The 17,929-nt window shown below is 40.9% G+C and overlaps 1 protein-coding gene across 1 annotated transcript in view; it reads left to right on the top strand.

Moving 5' to 3' along the window:
- MYO16 (myosin XVI) overlaps positions 1-17,929 on the top strand; it is a 422,800-nt gene that overhangs the window by 40,273 nt on the left and 364,598 nt on the right. Inside the window, exon 2 of the mRNA XM_061170768.1 lies at positions 9,266-9,336. Within this exon, the coding sequence (XP_061026751.1) occupies positions 9,266-9,336 (71 nt within the window). The remainder of the gene's footprint in view (positions 1-9,265; positions 9,337-17,929) is intronic.

Below are 17,929 nucleotides of genomic sequence, written 5' to 3'. Positions count from 1 at the left end.
CTTTGAAAATCTGTTGAACATAGATGTATAGGTTTATGGGTTCTGAATTCTTAGTCCCGTTTCATTGGTCCATATGTCTGTCTTAGGCCAGCACCACACTGCTTTGATGACTATAGCTTTGCAGTAAGTTTTGAAGTCAGAACGTGAGTCATCCAACTTACTTTTTCTTTCTTTTTTTTCTTTTCCACTTCTTTCTTTTTCAAGATTGTTTTGGCTATTTGGAGTCTCCTATGAATTTTAGGATCAGCTTTTCTTTTTTCTGCAAAAAAAAAAAAAAAAAAAGCTATGGGTTTTGATAGGGATGTAGCTTGGTTTTTTGATAAGAAAATGTCCTGGAGAATGAAGGAGGACTTTGCCATCTCATATCTTCTTTTCTCCCTTGAAGAGGTACTTTATTTTTGTTCTCACTGATATTAGTTTAGTGGGTCAATTTAACGAAGAATAGTCACTACTTAGTAACCAACATTTCTAAATTTTAGTATTCATTATTTACACAGTAATATAGCAAAATTTTCATTAAAATCTTTTAGTTTGAAATAAAACAGTAAAATTTGCAAAAATATGCAACTATGATTTGTCAAAAAGTGAGCAAGTAGATGAAAGAATAAAATAGAGTCCAGAATGAGGCCCACACATATATAATCATATGATTTCCTACAAAGATGTAGTACAATGCAATGGCATGTGAAAAGAGCATCTTAAAGTTATGTAATATAAATTGACAGTGGGTTACAGAGAAAGAAAATAAAAAGTGCAGCGTGTATTTATACTGTGTGCATTCTGGATTTACTGTTTCCACATCAAGGTCGGAAGAAATATGATGCACTTAAATCATGTCATGAGCTGTCTCTCTGGGTCTGTTCTGGAATATTTTGAGAGTTAATGATTTAGGATTGGCTTAGGTACAGGAGCCATTCCTGATTCCCACCAGACATATATACTGTAACATTGTAATATATGCTAGAATTCTATAGAAAAGGTGAGTTTGATAATAGCATTTTTCTGAATATCTTTTCAGCTGCATGTCAGCAAGGTCCTTGAAGGAGGAAGGGAGGAAATGGGTTACAAACAACATTTGAAGAAATAAATGTCAAATACTTTTCCAAAACAGATTCAGGATATTCAGCCACAGATTCTAGAAGGACTGCAAATCCCTCTAGTGTCTAATTATTTCTTATTTGTCTTCTGTCTTCTCCACCCACTGGTCCACTAGATGATAAGCTCCATGAAGGCAGGATTTTTTCCCATTTTTCCTCTGCCACACCCCAACTTCTAAGATAGCACATAAAAGACACTCACTGGATTTTTGTTGCATTGGTCACAGCTTCATGACTGGGTTGAGATTGGAGATTTGGGTCACCCTGGCAATGGGCATCTTGGATCTCATGCTTACAGTCTCTGGCCTTTTAGTCAGATCCAATTTTAACCAGGTTGGGTAGGAAAGCAGAAATCTTAAGCCCCTTGCAAATAATATGGAATTGGTCTTAACTGCCCAAAGCCTGGTAGGTGAGTGTGGCTTGGGTGGGCCTCCACGCACTTGCTTTTCAGGCCCACCAAGCTGATGAGTCTGTAGTTCTCTGCTGAGTCTGGAGCCCTACTGCAGCCCTGACCCCATCCCCCAACCTCAGTGGTCTCCTTTTCCAAGAGAGTGGCTGGTATAATCCTTGAGTGTCCTGGTGATGCCCATGGACCTGACCCAAATCAGAAACAAGCACTTAAGGTGTGACTGAGCGACTCACCTGAGTATGGATTCGAGGCAGATACTCACCATGATCTTCAAAACCCATTAGGCCCTCTTACGATTATTGCCAGGCTGGGATGGAAACCAGCTACAGAGCCTTTTGGATACTGGTTTCCACTGCTGCCTCTCTTCCCAGTATTATAATCACTGAGATGCCCTGACATTAAAAATGTATGGTTAGATGGGCACATCCTTGACCGACTGGACTTAAGAATTTGGTGACAGAACCTGGGCATTTATATCTTTTTAAGTTCTACTAGCTGTCCTAAAGCATAGTGAGGGTTGAGAATCATTGACCCAGGCTCAGTTTGTGTACTGACTGGAGGCCCCCCATCCATGAACACCCCGACCTTCTCCTCTCCGAATGCCCCCAAGATTCATGTTAGGTAGGCTTGGATAACTATGTATTTATTGAGAATAAAATTGTGTGTTCTGAGGAACACTGTGGCTCACCCAGCAGTGGGGACCAAGTTTTCAATGGCCAATTCATGGGAAAGAAACTGCCATGAATTGTTCACTTTTCTACTTATTAATCCCTTTGCTCTAGTTGAGGTATTCAGAGGTAATTTGCTGAGATAGTAGAATCCTAGCCGGTTTTTTTTTCCTTCAAAATATCTTTAGGGGGACGCTGGCACCAGAATCTCCTGGAGCGTTTCTTTAAAATGCAGAGTTTTTGACTCCATCCCTAAACTACTGAATCAGAGTAACTGGAGGTGGACAAGAGTATGATTCTAAAGGGGGGAGAAATAGCCCCCAGCGGTGGAAAAGTCGGTTCTTGAGGGAGAAATATCTTAGCTTTAACAAGGGTCTGTCGCCCTTTGTGGGTCTTCAGTACACAGCAGACATCCAGAATGTATGTGGTTTTACAGTTTCATGGTGGAACTTAGTGGGGGAGAATAATGAAAAGTAGGTTGGAAAGCACTGAACTATGAAAAGCGATTCAAAAAACCATCCTCAAGTCATTCCTAGAGATCCTAAAATTTGAGTTCTCTGTAGGGCAGGAAATCTGTATGTTAAGCAGTGTTCTGTGCAAATAGGCATTTCTGTGGCGTTGATAACATAACTTCTCTATTCCTCGTTTTTGCTTCCCTTCTTTATTGACATGTAACATCAGATCAACTTTTTCAGGCATTTCTCGGAAGACTGTCAATTGTCATGGGAGCTCTCTCCTACATTTTTAGAAGTCCTGACACTGATGCTTCTATTATCATTGCAAGGAAAAAAATGACACTGGCTTTTTTTGTTGTTGCTATTCATTGTAACTTTTTATTTAGAAATGAAATTAAACTTACAAATCATACAAAGAAAGCCCATGTAGCCTTCAACCAGGTGGACTGTTTGCTAACATTCTGCCACGTGATCTGTGCTTCCCTCTGTCTAAAAAATGCCTTTTTGCAGGGCTTCTGATGAGAACAAAATTTAGAGCCCATGGTTATGTTTTGTTTCACTCTTCCTTGGATCTGTTGATTTCAAACATAAAATCTTTGTGAATACAGACCCACTGTTATCATGAGAATCGTGTGAGAGCAGTCATAGATTGCTGTGCTTTCAGATGTCCACCCCAGCTCCTGTGATCGCCAAAGCGCTTACTATCATCAAGTTGCTATCAAATTACTCTCATCAATGTGCTGGTTGTCATCAACACAGATACATCACAGTCATATCTAGACACTTAAAGTGATAATTATCAGGTGGACCGTTGGGTTTGGTTATGGTTGGTGATGGTGGGGACATCAGGGAAGACAGCTGCAGATTCTATTAAAGATGATGTATTTTCATCCATTTTTACCCCAATAGCTGAAGATTTCGAGACTGAATGTTTCTTTTTAAATATCAAATCATGCCCCCCACGCAGACATTTCAACAGAGTTTCTGTGGCAGCTTGATGATGAAGCCACAAATATACAATAAATGCTGAATCAGTTCCAAGCAGAAACCCTATAAAAGGAGCCTGAACTTCATTATTCTGTTAGGTCCCCAGATGGCTGTTTTTCCTTAGGCTGTTTCCTTGCAGATTTTATTGTAATGGAAAGACTCCCAAGTCGTGGTGTCATTTCACTTGACTGTCAATTCCAACCGTGTTGTTCCAAAGTTGCTATGAACCCATACCTTTTTGGAGAAAGTGCTTCAACCTAAATTTGGACAGTTTCCTACAAAATTAGTTATTATGAGGACATTAACATAGGTCTTGATTCCTGTTGTGGTTCCTGAGTTGAAGGTGACCTTTCAACTCTCTTGTGACATGAGAGGTAAAGTGTCCTGATGCTCTTCATGGTTAAGAACACAATCCTTGGAGTCATACTGCCACACTGTTTTAGATCCACCACGCTACCATCTCATAATTTTTAAGCCTCAGTTTCCTTCGCATAATTTATAAGCCTTAGTTTCCTTATCAATTGTATTGATACTAATACAAGTATAGTATTTGTATCATGGAGTTGGGAGAATCAGTGTAATTCTTGTACTAAAGTACTGAGAGCAGTATCAGACCCTACGTACTTAGAAAAGCTCAGTGTGTACTTACTATGCAAGTGATATTTTCTTCAATATATTTTTACATCTTGGTACCTTAGGCAATGTCCCGTTTCTAACCCTTAGCAGAGACATAGAATTTAGCACAGTCTACAGTTTGTGTATGTGAAGAACATGTTTCCTCCTTATTTAGTCAAAAGTTGATTTTGTCTTATTCTTGCTCTGCACCCATGGTATTTGGGGGCAAATACCAGTCTGTATCCAGTCTCCGGTTCTGCTTTAGTTCTATCTGATAGTGTGAACAATTTGTCAGAAAACAGTCTTCTACCTAGGAAAAGAAAATGCCAGATTCCCCCTCCTTTTCTCCTGAGGCTGATGTCTGGCTGGGTGAAGGAAGGGCTGGGGCTTATTCATCAGTTTCACTGTGGCAGGAAAGATGCTCTGCAGTTGCTGGGTATAGAGTCCTTCCTGGGTGTTCTTGGACAATGCTCCTTCTCCACCTCGGGGCTACTCCCCGTACTGTGCTGGAGCTTTACTCTCAGACCCTGAGAGTCGATTGTTGAAATGTCAGGAGTTCATGAGTTGGTTGTAAAACAGTTAAACAAAGCCTGTATTAAAAACTAAAGTATATAAATTTACAATTAAGTAGATTCTAATAAAAAACAAAGGTAAAGCTCAAAGCTCATCACTTCCTAATCAGTTCACTACATTTTTCTCTCCTTTATGCACTTGAAGTTATTTACCTCTCTTTTGTCTGTGTGATAGAAATGCCACAAAATTGTGAGCTGGGTCACATCTCCTCCCAACTCTGGGTTCAGTGGTGCCACATTGGTAGCTTGAGATCAACCATGGTGGGAGAATTACACCACAAGAATTGGCCAGTGCCACAAACCAGGGCTTGATTTATTTATCTTTATGATTGTCTAGAATTAAAGAAGTGATGGAGGAAATGTTAATGATGCAGGTTATACTTAAAAATGTATTGTGTCAGTAGCCACTATATTGTGAACAGTGCCAAAAATGTGATAAAATATGATTACGTTTTTCAGAAACTAATATCTGATTCAGGAGAGATGTCGCTCAGGTCATTGATAGATGGATGACATTTTGACGTCCTTCATTATTTCACTTTAATCTAACTCAGGAGTTAGGAAATCTTTTCTGTGAGAGTCAGATATTAAATATTTTAAACTTAGTGGTCACATACAGTCCATGTTATACGTTCTTCTGGACTTTTCTGGTTTTTTTAAATTATTGTTTTTTCCTCACACACCCTTCAAAATGCAGAAATTGTTCTTAGTTCAAGGGCTATACACTGACGGCATTTGGCCTGCCACTCATAGTTTCCTGACCTCTGGCCCATACTCAGTAATGTCAATGAAAATATCAACCAAAACTTCAAGGTCACATTCATTAATTGTAACCATAGATTGGCTGTGGATACAGGAATTTTTAGTAAAAATCATCTAAATCATTCTGTAAGAATTGGCTATATGGATATTACAATAAATTGTGGGCTGCACAGCCTTTATAGCAGTAAAATGTGTAGTAAATTCCTAAATGCATATCCATCCATCTATCTATCCATCCATCCAACCATCCATCTATCCATCCATCCATCCAACCATCCACCCATCCATCCATCCTTCTATCCATCCATCCACCCATCATCCATCCATCCATCCTTCCTTCCATCCATCCATCCATCCATCCATCCATCCATCCATCCATCCATCCTTCCTTCCATCCATCCATCCATCCATCCATCCATCCATCCATCCATCCATCCATCCATCCATCCATCATCTAAGCATCTCCATCTCCATCTCCATCTCCATCTGCCCTTGAACATTCACGAGCACACCACTGTGGCCCACCTGCTCCTGTGGAGATTACCCGTGCAAGTTCTGTGCTTTGTAAATGGTCTCGCTGAACCAGATGGCTTAGTCCCACCTTGGCTGTCAGTGCTGCCATAGACCCCTCTTTCTGCAGTGGTGGCTCCGATTCCTGTTGTGTCCCAGGCTAGTTAGTCCATTTTGCATCCTCTGAAACAGAGCCATGAACCCTCAAGCTGCACTGAATCACCCCCCTCATCTGAGCCTGAACCTTTATTCAGGATTTAAACTGCAAGTGGGAGCAAGGGACCCCCTCTAGCCTTTGTGCTGACCTCTCTTATTGTCTTAGTCTGCTCAGGCTGCAGACTGACAAATATACAAATATACCAGAGACTGGGTGGCTTAAAAAAAGCTTTGATTTCTCACAGTGCTGGAGGCTGGGAAGTCCAGGATCAAGGCACCAGCAGATTTGGCTCCTGGTGGTACCCAGCTTCCTAGTTTATAGATGACCTTCTTCTCCTTGTGTCCTCACCTGGCAGAGAGAGAGCTCTAGTCTCTTCATCCCCTTATAAGGGCACTAATCCCATCATGGGGGCTCCACCCTCATTACCTCCTAATCACCTCCCCAATGCCCCTCTTCCTGATACCATCACATTGGGGATTAGGCTTCAACACATGAATTTGCAGGGGGTGGGGGGGGCACATACATTCAGTCCATAGCACTTACCTAAGGGATCTTTTCCTCCTTTGCTTAATATCCTGTGATCCTCTTCGTTGGCCACAGAATGACTGACAACTCCTGTAGTGTGATGTAAAATATCCTCCACAACAAATTCCTCTAAGTCACACACAATCTGCCACTCCTAAGGGACTGTTCACTGCCCCTAACTCATCATTCTCCCACCATCCCCTACATTGTCCTCTTCACCCTCTTTATCCTGCCTTACAAATTGTACACTCATCCTTCAATGAATATTGGTAAATTTGTGTTGCTTATATCCTACACTTAAATTCAACATTTAATAATCAAAAGGTTTTGAGAAAATTTAGAGTAAACCTTAAGATATGTGTTCAGTGATATATTATTATGGGTTTCATGACTTATAGTAATTATACTAATAAAAATCATTTAGTGATCCTCATGCAGTGCCAGGAGGGTGGGTTAGCTTTCCCAGTGGGGCTTGGCCTCAAATCTGTCTAACCCCAAGGCCAATGTATCACAGATCTATATTATGTGTAATTCACCACATGTGTGGATTCTATATAGAAATCTGACAGCGTTTTACTCATGTTTTAACTAATATAATATAATCTTCCTCTCTATTTGTGATCACACTAGTACAAATTCTTTGCTGTAAAGAATACAAAGCACCAAATATATATCAGCTAGTTCAAGATGAATGATTTCATTTGCTAAACAAATAAATATTAGGGTAAAAGTGCTATTTTGATTCTGAGAAAACCATTGGTAAACATAGTTAATGAACTTTCTGTTGTCATGAACAGACTTTTTAAAATTAAGGGTAAAAGTATGTGAGGGAACAAGACGTGCATCCACTTACTATATGTATGTGTAGAGAGAGGCCAAGAAAGGGAGTGACGAAGAGTGTCTACATACGGCTGGGCAACAGGCTGGTTCATAGAAACACAGTGAGGAAAAGAAAGGCAAAGGCCTCACCTTCCTGGACTTTTCTCCTAAGTGCTGACAAGGGAGATGCCTGAGTCAGCAAATGCATAAGCCATGTGATTCCAGGTTACAACTGATCCTGTAAGATCTACACCTTCAACAAGTTTTTTGTAACAAACTACCCACATTAGGAGAATCTACGTTACGAAAAGAATTAGATTATTGAAGAAAGAATATCATCAAGGGAAAGATCATCAAGGGAAAGCCATTGGGTCAGTGAGTGGTTGTAGACATGCATCTACGTAGGCACTTCTTTTTGGGAGAGGCTGGAGCTTGTAAGATCAAGGAACCAGTCCAAGTGCTGCTGCTGGTCAGAGAACAGGAATGCATCTGACTTCCCTGAGGAGAGAGATTTGGACAAAGGGTGCTCCAGTTTCGGGAAAGCTGTTTGGAGGATGTGCTGGGCTGGGTGTGGGTTGTCTCTGCTCTCACATGTTACCCCCAGTGTTGGAGGGGCTGACCTATCTCCTGTTCATACCCGCTGCAAACATCACCAAAGAGATGGCCTTCCTGGAGAGAAAGCTGTGCAGGAGTAACTGTGTCTGCCCTCTGAGCTGTACAGTTAGAGCTGGGAAGATGGTAACAAACTAGAGATTGGAACACAGGGAAGATTTGGGGTGACGTAGAAAAGAGTATGTGTTCTGCCGACATTCCGGATTACGGAGAAAGTTAAAGGAAAGACAGTATGCTCAGTGAGGTATGAGTTTGAATCTGAACCATTTTGTACCGTTCTGTGTAATAATGGACTAAAAGAGGAACTTTTGCTTTAGTTATTTGTGGAAAAAGCATGAATGGCTTGTTATGAAAGCTACGATACTGCCATTAACCGTGGAAACTGGGATAGTGTCTTGGGGAATGGATGGCCTCTTGGAGCCCATGGCAATTTGCAGAGAATGAGACATAATCGATCTCCCAAGGGCTTTCCATGTCCTACCCAGTCCACCTTTGCTGTTCAAATGGAAACATAGGTTACTTTCCAGCTGTGCCTTTATTCTGATGAGTAGCATCTGTTTTGATTTGTTTGACGTTACTAGTTTAGATACACATGGCTTTGGGAGAATGATGGAAACAGGGCTAAGGGGTAATTGCAGGAAGGGAAGTTTAATGTACAAAGTGTAAACTTTTATTGTTTTAAGCCAATGAGTCCTAATGAGTTTAAAAAATAAAAATGAAGTGAACTAAAGCATACATGAGCCTAGTGGAGTCATTTCTTTCTTTTTATTTATTTATTTTTGTTCTATAAAGGATGCACAAGCCAGGCACTTCAAAAAAATAATTGTAAAAGTGTGTTCCCCTTTCTGAATAATTTGCATGGCTGTAATGGGTCGTGATGCTGACAAACCAAGAAATAAGTTTCAATGTGAAGAGAAATACTGCTGATCTTAAATACACAAAAAGTCAGATGGCGATTCATGCATCTCCTTTGGCTTTCATGGCTATTTGAGGTTTAGATACTAATGAAATGCTACACCTTTTGATTCAGGATGTTGAAGAAAGATGCCGTGTAACTCTCCTCTCTCATTCTTCCAGCGCTGCGTCTCCTGAAGGAGGGGGCCGACCCCCACATGCCCGTGTCTTCAGGAGGGTCCCTGCTCCATTTGGTAAGAGCTGTGATGACCGGGTGAGAATGGGTGACACCAAGTGGAAGGGGAACCAATGATGGGCTCCAAACTCAGAAGCAAAATGCACGTGTAACTGATGGTGATAAGAACAATGATGTGTTTCAAGTTAACAGGCTTGGATAATGATACATTAATATTTGTTAATTACTCACATTATAGTTTGTAAATAATGGAGTTCAAGTCTCTGCCCTAAAGAAGATGCTTTTGAACATGAATAGTATTCAACAAATAAGCAAAACAATGTTGTATCAATTATACAGCATTAGGCAGCCATCCTTTCTTTTACTTTTACATCCTTTCTTTCACTTTCTTTATTGATCCAATGAGCTTTTACTATTCTCTGCTTGTGGCTCAGATCATATAAATGTGAATAAAACTTTACTACATTCTTTTGGAAACAAGCAGGGAACGATTAAGTGAATAAACAAGTAAGTAACCACATAAACAAATAAATACAGTAGTTTTACATGCAAGAAATTTTTGCTGATTCAGTTAAGGGCAAAAATGAAGTAAAAGGAGATATCAATAATTATTCCATTTAGTGGTCTTTAGGGCTAATTTAAAGCTTAAAAATTGATTTTGAAAAATGCCAAAATTAACATAACATAAAAACCTAATTGAGAATTGTCTACCAATATTTAAAAAATGCTGTATTTCCTCACATTAGAGCAATCCATGTTAAAGGAGGTCGTGCATCGATCTGATGGAAGCTCCCTAATCTGGTATTGGATCTCAGCCTTGTCTGCCCCCTGGAATCACCTGGGAGCTGTAATATGCTGGTGTCTGCCTCCCAGCTCCCTCCCAGCCTGGAGATTCTGACTTAATTTTTCTGGGATGCAGATGGAACATCAGGGTGGGGCACAGCTCCCCCAGGTGATTCTAATTTACAGCCAAGGTTGAGAACCACTGCCAACAAGAGAACCTTGTGTCTGCCCAAGACTGGAGGCATCTGGGGTGCAGGCAGTCATATTATGCATGCAGAAGAGTGGAAAAATAACTCCAAATATTGATGGGCAACACCATAGAAGAACGTAAGCCATTTCTCTCCAGCATTGATTGAGATGGAAAGAGAGAATTCTGGATTCCCTTTTCCTTCTCTAGAGTGTTTTGGTTTTGAAACCTCTCTCTTTTCTCCTCCGATCGTTACATGGCTTACGTGACATTTTCAAGGGCTCATTAGTCCTGGATCCTAGGTTTGGTTTTGACAAGCAATCTTAGACTAAGGACATGCTGTGAACAGCTTTCCATAGATAAAGATTCTCCTCTTGGTCACTATCTTTGGAATCCTTACCAGGAGGTCCAGTACTTTATTAGGTAAGAAGCTGAGAAATCCAAAGAAGATATACAGATGGCCAACAGACACATGAAAGAATGCTCAACATCATTAATCATTAGAGAAATGCAAATCAAAACTACAATGAGATATCATCTCACACCGGTCAGATTGGCCATCATCAAAAAATCTAGAAACAATAAATGCTGGAGAGGGTGTGGAGAAAAGGGAACACTCTTGCACTGTTGGTGGGAATGTAAATTGATACAGCCACTATGGAGAACAGTATGGAGGTTCCTTAAAAAACTACAAATAGAACTACCATACGACCCAGCAATCCCACTACTGGGCATATACCCTGAGAAAACCATAGTTCAAAAAGAGTCATGTACCAAAATGTTCATTGCAGCTCTATTTACAATAGCCAGGACATGGAAGCAACCTAAGTGTCCATCATCGGATGAATGGATAAAGAAGATGTGGCACATATATACAATGGAATATTACTCAGCCATAAAAAGAAATGAAATGGAGGTATTTGTAATGAGGTGGATGGAGTTAGAGTCTGTCATACAGAGTGAAGTAAGTCAGAAAGAGAAAAACAAATACAGTATGCTAACACATATATATGGAATCTAAGGGGAAAAAAAAAAAAAAAAAAAGGCCATGAAGAACCTAGTGGCAAGACGGGAATAAAGACACAGACCTACTAGAGAATGGACTTGAGGATATGGGGAGGGGGAAGGGTGAGATGTGACAGGGTGAGAGAGTGTCATGGACATATATACACTACCAGATGTACAATAGATAGCTAGTGGGAAGCAGCCGCATAGCACAGGGAGATCAGCTCGGTGCTTTGTGACCACCTAGAGGGGTGGGATGGGGAGGGTGGGAGGGAGGGAGATGCAAGAGGGAAGAGATATGGGAACATATGTATATGTATAACTGATTCACTTTGTTATAAAGCAGAAACTAACACACCATTGTAAAGCAATTATACTTCAATAAAGATGTTTTAAAAAAAAAAAAAAAGAAGCTGAGAAATAGAAGAATTAAGCTCACACAGTAGTAGATAGTACTGGAGCTTAAACTCTGACCATCTAACTATAAATACTGTAGTCTTTCCACAGTAAATTCCCCAGTGATACCTGGATTAAGTTTTCAGACAGCAAATTATTCCAGTTGGGCTAGTGGAAGACAGACCTTTGCTTTGAACAAATCATGTCAGTTCATTGTTGGTATTAACCAGGAATGTAATGTATTCTTACTCTGTGTGTGTGTGTTTGACAGAAAGAGAGAGAAAGGAAGAGAAGTATGGCCACTTCTTCACATAATGGATTGGCCAAAAAGTTCGTTCGGGCTTTTTCTGTAACATCTTACGGAAAAACCCAAACGAACTTTTTGGCCAACCCGTATATGATGTATCCAACTTTAATGAGCACCTAACGCTCAGTCTTCCCAATCAGCAGAGCAGCGGTTGCTTTCTTCACCTTAAATACAGCCAGAATGCTGCCGTCCCTCTTCACCTGGATAAACCACCCTCCCTCTTCGCTGGACCAGCACCTTCTTCCCTCACCTCCCTGGCCCCGTCCCTGTGGACCCTACAGTCTGTTTCTCCCACAGCAACCAGATCGTGTCACTCCGTCAAAATGCCCCAGGAACTTCCCTTCCCACTCAGGGAAAACTCCAGAGTCCTACTACGGCCACGTGGAATGTGCCCACACCTTGGTGCACGCATCTCCAGGGACCCCCTCCTGCTCTAGCTGGTTCTTTAATGTGCCCACCATGCCCCTGCCCACGTGCTTTCACCATTATTTCCACTGGAACATTCCCCTGCCGAAATCTGCATGGCTCACTCCCCCGCTTGCTTCGCCTCTCTGCTCAAAAATCATCTAACAGAACAACCTTCCCGGGCTTGTCCCAAAGGATATAGCAGCCCATTCCCACTGCCCCACAATCAGCTCAACTTTTATCCCGTTGTTTGTTTCATTCCTTGTAACACAGTTGCCACCAAACAGATTATAGGCTCATGTGATAATGTTGTGTTTCCCAGACTGTCAGTTCCAGGAGGGCTAGGACTTGGCCTCTTTCATCACTGTTATACCTGCAGCACTTAGGGGAGTGCCTGGCACTTAGTAGGTACTCAGTAGATTTGTCTGGTAGGCACATTAACCCATTAACTACTTAATTAATTAATACATAATGCTGTGATAGATATTAGGGGTGCAAAGATGCAAAACACAGGCTAATAGAGTTTAGTTTTCTGAGGGAGAAAGAAAAATAAACCATGGATTACAGTAGACCTGGAAGCAGGATAAGCAGGTGATAGAGAAAGAGGAAAATGATGAGACCACTTGGCCACCTTCAGAGGTAGTTCTGAAGCCTTTTCTCACCCTCCTGATCAGACTGAATTACTCTTGTATCCAAGGTCTCCTGACACATGATCCTTGCTTCTGCTGTTGATCTTGTCACAATGGATTGTAATTAATGGAGGATGAGCCCTTTTTCTCTGCTGCTAGACTGAATTTTCAGAAACTGTGATGTCTTAGATACTTTTATATCCTTAGCATGTGATGCATGATAGATACTCAACACACCATAAATGAATAAATGAATGAATGAATGGATAGATGAACTGTATATAAGGCTCTTTTTGGCTAATGAGAAGGTCCAGGTAATCGAGTCTAAAGGCAGTAGAGTCAGAAAAAAGAAGGAGTGAGAAGATGAAGGTGATGAGGTGGATGGGAAGCGCTGCATTAGCTCTGGGTCCAATGCAAACACACTGCCTTTTTTTACTGTTAGACTTTGTTTGTGAGACTAAGATAAAGCGGCTTTGAAACCGGAATACATGTAAGTAAACCTCCTGATGGCTGCAGGAATGTGGGCTCAGCGCTGAGCCTCCTTTTCCTTGGGTTACTGAGTAAATAAAAACAAATGAAAAATTGCAGGTTGCCAGAGAGACAAAATTACAGGGTTTCAAAATTGCTTAGGTAGTGAAAAAGGCAATTTCGCCCTCGAATATGTAAAGTGTGAACAGCTCTGTGCTCAGCCCACCTCTTGGGCATCCTGCAGTATGAAGCCTGATGCTTTATCAGCGCCGAAGCTCTAATTATATAATGTTAGAGCAACGTCTTTGAGAAAATGGCATCATATGCTCATGCAGGGCATCAGGAATAAGTGGTGGAAGTTGTTGAGATTCCCCAGAGTTTCGCTTGTTTAACTCAATTATTATTCACTGAGCACCTGACTGTAAGTGGAGATTTGGGGAAGACTCCTGTTAGAAATGCCACAGTAACTTTTACGTTGTAGATTAATAATTCCCTCTGTATTAAAGGTAGACAGTTGACAAACAGGTTTTAATATTTTTTCATCATATACAATCTTTAGTTTTATCATCTTTTAAATAAACTTTCAACAGTAAGTCTGAATTTGCATGTTTATCTACTCTTCATTCAATAATTTATGAATCAAGTGTATCGCAAGTATCAGGTACCATTAGAGGGGAAATAATGGCAGCAAGTAACAATATCTGCACCCTAAGATTTTAGTCTCTGTGAGGGCAATATAGAAAAAAACTCAGCTGTAACTCTTTGGAAGAAACAATGCTATGTATGGAGTTGAAAACAGAATCACATGGAACTTTGCTAAAATGCTGTCCAGAGTTTTACATTATGACCTTTCATACATAAGCTATGAAGAAGGAGCTCCTGGTTGGTTGTAAGGAAACCCTCTTACATGGAGTATGAAATGCAAGTTCTTTTGATTCTGTGCTGTGACAGCAGGAGACCATAGTGAAGCTTAAGTGAAATACATTAGAAATAGGCAAATCTTCTTTCTTTTACCTGGTGAATTCTCATTTTAACATAAAGGCAGGCATTTAAGCAGTGGAGTTCCACATCACTGATGAAAACAAGCTGCAATGGATGTGCAGATATGCCCAGGACATTTGGTAAATGTCAAAAGCAGATTAGAGAATAGTGTATATGTTACACTCAAGACAGGTAGACATGGTGGCAGGGGGGAGGGCGGAGAATCTTCTCAACAGCTGCAAAAATCTTGAAGAATAGACAAGGAATTTTTAACAGTGACTCAGGTTGGGGAGGAGACAAGATCTCGTTTTTTACTCTTTTATATATTGCTTGAATGTTTTAAATAATAAGCATGTATGTTTCACATAATGAAAGAAATTACACTGTCGTGGGCCCGGGGTTCAATCCCTGGTTGGGGAACTAAGATCCCACGAGCCATGTGGCATGGCCAAAAAAAGATGAAAATAAATAAAACAAATTAATACAAAATACTTCTTAGAACTATGTTTTTATTAGAAGCTTAAATTCTAAAAGTTTCAATCACTATTCTATTCTTACAAGAATATCTGGGTCTCTGAATTGGGCTGTTCTTTGGGCTTTCTTCTAAGTTTCTCTAAAGTCTCAGGAGCTGTAAGAATCAGAGATAATTAGCAGTTTACTACAGCAACAGCAGTTCAATGGCTTCATATCTTTAAAATCAAGCAGAAAATAGTATGCTATGAAAAGAAGCAGAATATTGGGACTCTGGAGACAGTGTTTAAAGGAATATCTGACTTTAGAAACTACCTAGGTATTAAAGAACAAAAAGAGTCCCTACATGGAAGTTATCCATACTTTGCCCTGCTTGCCAGAGCATCTGGGCATTGATCATGTAACTCCTTTGCTTTCCCAGGAAAAAAAGGGTAAAGGCTGCAGGGGTACCTTCTAGCAAAAAAATGAATCCTACCAGAAGACAACATGCCCTCTTCAGGGGATTTTCCTGGGGAGTTCCCTGGGGGTGGTGGAATGGGGGGGAACATCCATACAGGACAGTGCAACAGAAAGCAGAGAGGCAAACGAAGAGGCAAGATGGAAGCGAAAGGACGATGTCACTGAGAGAAAGAGAGCTGGGCCATTCTGATGTCTGGTGAGACTGCAGGATGCTGCAAAGTCCTGGGAACGGGAAGTAGAGTTGCCATCGGCTGTGAACAATGGCCTTTTTACGTTTTTTCAAGGATGTGATTTAAGATTCAAATTCCCAACTGTGCTTTGCTTTTTAAAATCCCACATCTCTTTGGTCCATGAGAATCATGGCATCATAACTGGAAAGTCTGAGTCCAGGATGTAGATCAGTATCCAGCTGGATCCTGGATGAAAATCATACCTTTGTTCTGCAAACTGTGGGTGCATTTTTATTGTGATGGCCCATGTGCATGACCTAGGGGGTGAAAAAGCAATGGAAGAGCAAGTTGTGGAGATCTTTGGAAGGCCGTCAGAAACTGAAGGGAGTGACTTTTCCATTTTGAGTAAATAGATCACACAGAACTGGTTCATTCAACATCAATTATAAAAAACAAAAATTCCCAAGTGAAGTTACTGGTGAGATTTTTGTTTTGTTCTGTTTTGTTTTATCTGTGCAACAATGGAATTCTATTTGTAAAAAATCAGAACCCTTTCTTACAGGGTGAAGGCAGTTAGGCACAGACTTCCTGGGACTGTGCTCCCCTCCAACAAAATTTTCAATCAACCAGCATTGAAACCACTGGTGTGGATCTTTCTAGGAGAATTGGAGTGTTGCATCCTGAAAGGTTCTCCCTTAGGGAAGTCTGAAACTCCCCCACTCAGAAAGGCCTTCCTTGAGCAAACAGTTCCAATCATTTAATTGACTCTCTAGACATGCCAGATTTCATGTAATCCCATGAATGGCTATTTTCATCCCTCCTCAGTGTTTTTTAGACTGTTTCCTACTCTGGGCTGCTCCTCTAAGGTGGCTCCATGGCTCACTGGACTTCCGCATCTTATCTCTCTTTTGGTTGCCTCTTTTGACTGCCCCCTTGAATGTGAGCTGTTGATTAGGGAGGACATCTAGTTCATAATACCAACCCTCTGGCTTGGCGTATGGTGGAGATGTGGCAGGTCCTCAGTGGATATGTATTTAATCAGTGGATTATGAATGTCTCAACCCCTGCCCCTTAACCCTCGTGTTCCCATACTTAATTGTCCAGTTCTTACCAGGCAGTTGGGGACCCTCTGCTGTGACTCTATAGAATGCTCTGTACACCCTCAATCTCATTGAACTGTTCTATTTCTCAAGGGTGATTACCATGTCATGGTCCTTTACGTATACATTGCCAAGCACAGTGCCTGGAGTACAGCACTGCCTAATAAAATCTTGGCGATTCACAGCAAAGCAAACCAGTGCTGCAGCTGAAGGAGCAGAGTTTGCGTTCACTGAAAAGGATAACAGTGTTATTAGGAGTTTAAAATTTCAGGGTGTGCATCAGGGGTACATCTGAACCTCTTTAGCAATGACCTGTTCCATAATTAGAGTCTGGTTCAATTGGCCGGAAGCTGTGCTGTTTGGAATGCCAGTAGAAATAATAACTGTACTTCAACGCAGAGTATTCTGGATAGTTTATCTATGGCAAGGTAATCGGGAGTATAAATGTTTACCAGAGAGAAGATACATGAAAAGCAAAAATGATAAGAAGTATATTCAAGATGACACTGTAATGAATATGATCCTTCAATGTGATATAGTGGCAGAGAAATGGGAGTGACTTTGCAGAGATCCAAGCACTGGCTGAAAAGGATGGCCCATGGGATTGACACTGAATGCACAGGACCATATGGAAGTTCCAGAGTGATGTCAAAAATTTTGGAAATTGCAACAGATTTGAATTCGTTTTGCTACTGATATGAATCTCTACCTCTCTGCTTCTCTGTATCTCTCTCTCTCCCCTCTCTCTGTCTCTGTCTCTTTCTCTCTGTCTCTGCCTCTCTCTGATTGTAGAAATGTTTTTGAACCACTAAGAACCCATAAACACAGGACAAGAAAATGGAACTTGGCTAATCCAAATTGACTGTGTAAGTCCTGTTGCTTCCTCCCCCCAGAGCTGCCAGGCAGTGCAGAAATACATAGTTTTTAATATTAGAACGATGCCTGGCACATGGTATCCACTCAATAAATGAATCCGCATCAAATTGATTGTTGGCCTAGTACCTCTTTGCTGGTCTCCTCTGTCCCAATGGCTTTGTAATCAACACAGAGGAGGGAAAATAGATACTGAAAATAGATAATCATCGAGAAAACTTATGTTACAGTAGATCTGACTCCAGTTTAAAAGAAAAAACTGGCAAAAGATAACTTACATTTGTGAACCATAGGATTTGCTGTGTGAACACAGTGTATATCGAATTTTTGATTTTCTGAGGGTAGATTTCAGGGTCGTTCAGGACATGCTGCACCTTAGCCAACCAGAACTAAAACATATAAAATACCCCTTATGAT

Source organism: Eubalaena glacialis, chromosome 16 (assembly GCF_028564815.1).
Source record: "Eubalaena glacialis isolate mEubGla1 chromosome 16, mEubGla1.1.hap2.+ XY, whole genome shotgun sequence".
Lineage (NCBI taxonomy): Eukaryota > Metazoa > Chordata > Mammalia > Artiodactyla > Balaenidae > Eubalaena > Eubalaena glacialis.
This window is presented reverse-complemented; position numbering and strand designations above follow the sequence as displayed.